The sequence below is a fragment of the Limulus polyphemus genome, unplaced genomic scaffold, assembly GCF_000517525.1.
Source record: "Limulus polyphemus unplaced genomic scaffold, Limulus_polyphemus-2.1.2 Scaffold3229, whole genome shotgun sequence".
Lineage (NCBI taxonomy): Eukaryota > Metazoa > Arthropoda > Merostomata > Xiphosura > Limulidae > Limulus > Limulus polyphemus.
This window is the reverse complement of record NW_013668839.1, coordinates 6,395-10,709: the sequence shown is the minus strand read 5'-3', so window position 1 is coordinate 10,709 and position 4,315 is coordinate 6,395. Positions and strand designations below refer to the sequence as shown.

General features: G+C 37.4%; 1 protein-coding gene across 1 annotated transcript in view; it reads right to left on the bottom strand.

The window, feature by feature from the left end:
- LOC106468938 (sestrin homolog) overlaps positions 1–1,160 on the bottom strand; it is a 16,757-nt gene extending 15,597 nt beyond the window's left edge. The window contains exon 1 of the mRNA XM_022397334.1: positions 927–1,160. Within this exon, the coding sequence (XP_022253042.1) occupies positions 927–962 (36 nt within the window). The 5' untranslated portion in view covers positions 963–1,160. The remainder of the gene's footprint in view (positions 1–926) is intronic.
- Positions 1,161–4,315: the final 3,155 nt, after the last annotated feature.

Sequence of the window (4,315 nt, the reverse complement as noted above, 5' to 3'; positions counted from 1 at the left end):
ATAAACCCTTTTCAGAATCTTTTTTATCCAGGCAATTCTACAATTTTTGGGTGGGGGTGCCATATAGAACTCTTTCCGGCGCAAATACGAAACGAAAATAAATGTCAAAAAAACAATAAAGTCATAAGTAGTTTACAACTACGTATTAGCATTCAAAAAGCGTTGAAAATAACTCTTTTAATGATCTACCAAAGTGGAAGGGAATCTGTTGTGAAAGAGCAGATGAAACAAACTGAAATTATTTACTAAATTATTAAAGAGCCAGATTCGGGATATCCACACTTTTACTGTTTAAATTATGGTTTTCTACACAGATATATATATAACAACGGTTAAGAAGTATTATGTAACTGTTCTCATAAAAGTAGCTTGCTATTTGCAGTTTAGTGCTAGAGAAAGTTCAGAAGTTCTACAAATCGTTTCTATTAAGTTTTTTTCATTTCAGTTTGTTGCTAATTCAATACTCTCCTACTTAAATGAGCCAATCATATGTATAACTTGATATAACTTTTAAAATATTTGAGGCGGTGCTGTAGGCCTATGGAATAAGCTTCTCTTGCAGAGACAACAGATTACTACCAACCCGAACAGACACAAAACTAAATAAAATCTACTGGTGTACATAGATGATTTTTTTCTATAATTATCCATTCAAAGATTTAAACAACAACAACATATTTTTCACATAAACAGCATGACAGTAAACTTAATGACATAGGAACTCCAAGGGATTTCGTTTCCTTCCATGGTGAATGTCGTTGAAACTGAATACAAAGGACCAAGACATTTGACACTAACATCATGAGCTTTGCTTAAATGATGTCAAAGATGCGTGAGTTTTAAATTAATGTATGAAATAATTTAGAAAGAAAAGGTATAACTTTAGAGCACTACAGAGTCGGAAATTTTTAAAAGTACAAACTCACCTTGAAGTACGAAGACAATGTTCTTGAAGAAAGCATGGTCAGAGAAGAAATGATTGAATTGTGATTCTGTGGACTGGCTGATGATTAGTGAGAGGTCAAGATGTCCAAGGACAGGGATTACTGACGTCACGTTACACGCCTTTGACACGAAGGTGACATTAACCTGACCTTTAAGGAAAACGTATCACTGTGAACACACTCCAAAATTCAACGTTCCTAAAGTCAACTTTTTGGTGATCGTTGACCGGTGTTGACTCAACACACTCAATGGCCCGAAGAAGCGTTGAAATTGAAGAATACAGTACAGAAGCTTCTATGAGGGACCTGCCACTTGTGGTAGGTGACTCACAGTTTACTGTAATGCTTGATGATGCAACTTTTTTCTTTCAAAACCAAATCACTATGAAAACGGAACGTTTCGTTTCGACAGAAACAAATTTATTTCATTTGGTACCGTTTCGAATAAGTTGCTCTTTGTCGCTAGGTAATTTTGGTTCAATGTTGTGTTTTTACAATGATTACATTTTATTGCAGTTAACTCCCAAAGTTCAACGAGTTCCAGTTCTTCTGAAAACGCATTTTCTTTTGCTTGGCGTCCATTTTGTTCCAGGACTACGGACATCGTCGAACCAACCGTGACGTCATGGTTGTTTTAACACCGATTAATACGGATAATTTTGAATGGGTCCTGTTTGACGAACTTCTAGGGATGTCCGTTAAAGCAGTAAACAACACCTAACAACCTACAGTCACGTGACGGGACAGTATTTTTATTGTTCAATTAAACTTAAGCAGTAAACAAAGTCTACGTGTACTTGTCCCTGTTGACTCCACGCTAGCCAAAGTCCAGCGGTGGTTATGATTTTAAATTAATTAAAAAAACTTACAACCAAATTATTTAAACTTTCAGAAACGTTTATACGATAATCGCCTGATTCAGAAGATACTCATTTCGAGATTGTTGTTTTGCGCAAAGCTGCACAATGGGCTGTACAGTGGCCACTACAGGGACTGAACCTCTAAACCACGGGGCGGTCGTATATTCCTGACACGAAGATTTTCTCCGAACGAAATTGATTACTACACGATCTTTAATAAACAACACATTAATTGTCAGATTTCCAGTTGGATTAAGAATCATTTATCGTCAAAAAATATTATTATCTTTTGTTTTAAGAATGTACTCAGTGTCGTGTGATTTGCTGCAGTGTAACAGATTCTAGAGCCTCCCCAGTGGCTCGGCGATAAGACTAATGGTCTTTCACGCTAAGGCCTGGCATATCTAAGGGTCGCGGGTTCGAATCCCCGTCACCGACAATAACGCCCTTTCAGCCGTGGGGGCGTTATTATGTAACGGTCCTTTCTTTATCAAGAACAAACTGGAAATGATCAAGTAAGTCTGAGAAAAGGTGGGTGACGCCACTAAAATATAAACACTTCCTGATTCTAATAATGGTTGGAGACGGCTTGAATGGGTAATGAAGAAAAATTTTAATGTAAGTTTAACATAACAGCAAATGTACAACGTTTTGTCATCATCAGGTACCATTATTAGTCTCAAAGTGGGTTCCTCGTCATCGAACTTCATGGTTAGCAGCCATGACGTCACTCCACCATTTCTCACACTTACCTCTCTCTACTTGGCTATTTCCAGTTTGCCACTGTTATTCTACGTTTCAGATGTTAACGTTGCCTTATGGATCGTTTCCCAACCTTTTCAATGCCACGAAACAGCTGGATGCTTCGCTTATCATGGCCAGGTGGTTAGGGTTAGGGAGCTCGAACGCAAGGATTCGAAACCCCGTCCCACCAAACATGCTCGCCCTTTCAGCCGTGGTGGCGTTATAATGTGACGGCCAATACCACTATTCGTTGATAAAAGAGTAGCCCAAAAGTTGGCGGTGGGTGGTGATGAATAGTTGCCATTCCTCTAGTCTTTCACTGCTAAAGTAGAAATGGCTAACGCAATCCAATTTCACGCTAGATATCGCGTGGTGGACACAGCACAGATATCCCACTTAACAACAAACAAACAGACATAATTTGGATAAGAACTTGATAAGTAATCCGAGTCAATTTAAGTTTTAAAAAATCGAATAATTAACAATTAAGTTTGCAATCAATGAAAGCGAGCTTAGAAATTCCACCACTTTTTAAACAAGGGCGTGTCGTAATCGTCTAGGTTCATGTACTACAGTTACTTAAACATTACAATAACAATGTAAAACATAACCAAAGTTATGGTTATTTTTAATTGTTATCTTAATCCGTGTAGTAATGGCTCACTCTCAATGAGAACAGTTTTTAGGCCTAGCTCGAAATTTTGATATTTTTAACACTGATCTATTCTTTACACACACATACTAGGAGTGGCTATTTCTTCATGAGTTCAATTATTGTAGATTTAAGTTTTTAAGAAAACGCTCTTAAGCATTACATTAGATAAGTTACCATTATTTACATGATCATATTTCAAGTTTGCCAAATAAATACAACATAAGAATTGAAATAATTCCCCATGAAAATTGAGACCGGTCGTGATTCCCACTCACGACCCTGGTGGCCGAACATGCGCCTTAGGAGTCGTTTACAATTTACGCTTTTCTGTGTACGCGCATTTATTAATAAATAAAATGATTTTGTTAGGTACTGAGGTAGTCACGAACAAAATAAAAAGGTTACGGCGTATAAAAAAATTACTCATAAACGTGCGATAAAACAAAAGGGTCTTCATTCTATATATATGTGTAATATTCTGGGTTAACTACAAGGTGTTCATAAGTTAAGTCACATATTTAAAATAATCATAGCTTAAAAACTAATTGTCCTAAGGAAGAACACTTCACCAGAAACACGTTTAGAATCTGGGTTTTATTCAATAAAGTTTACCACTTCTATGGGGTATTTCAAAGTGTGTGTGTGTGTGCGGGGGGGTGGGGTATATTTGACCGAGCGAAGCGAGGAAATGCGCGCTACTGGCGCACCCATTATGCCCAGGGTCCAAGGCTCGCCCTTAGGGCCCTGGAAGTTCTTGGTTCCAGTTTAAATCTTCTGCTTTTCTTGAAAGTAATTTTCCTACTTTTGACGTATTTGTACTGGGATGAATTAAAAAGTGGGAGCCCCACCCTCGCTTCCTACGCCGCTGTACTGCACACTTAAGTCATTTTTATCACATTACTTTATTTCTTTGAATACGATCAGTGTACAGAATACTGCATGGATCAATGAACAGTGACCAGAAAGGATGATGTTTATTTAGGGTTAAGTTTCATATACCGTTTGAAAATAACTGGAAGAATATTCAGCACCTCCTAACGGAGTTTTTGAAAATATTATACCATGTCCAAATATTCTTGGAAACGTATTACCATTTTTAGATTGTTTGTTTG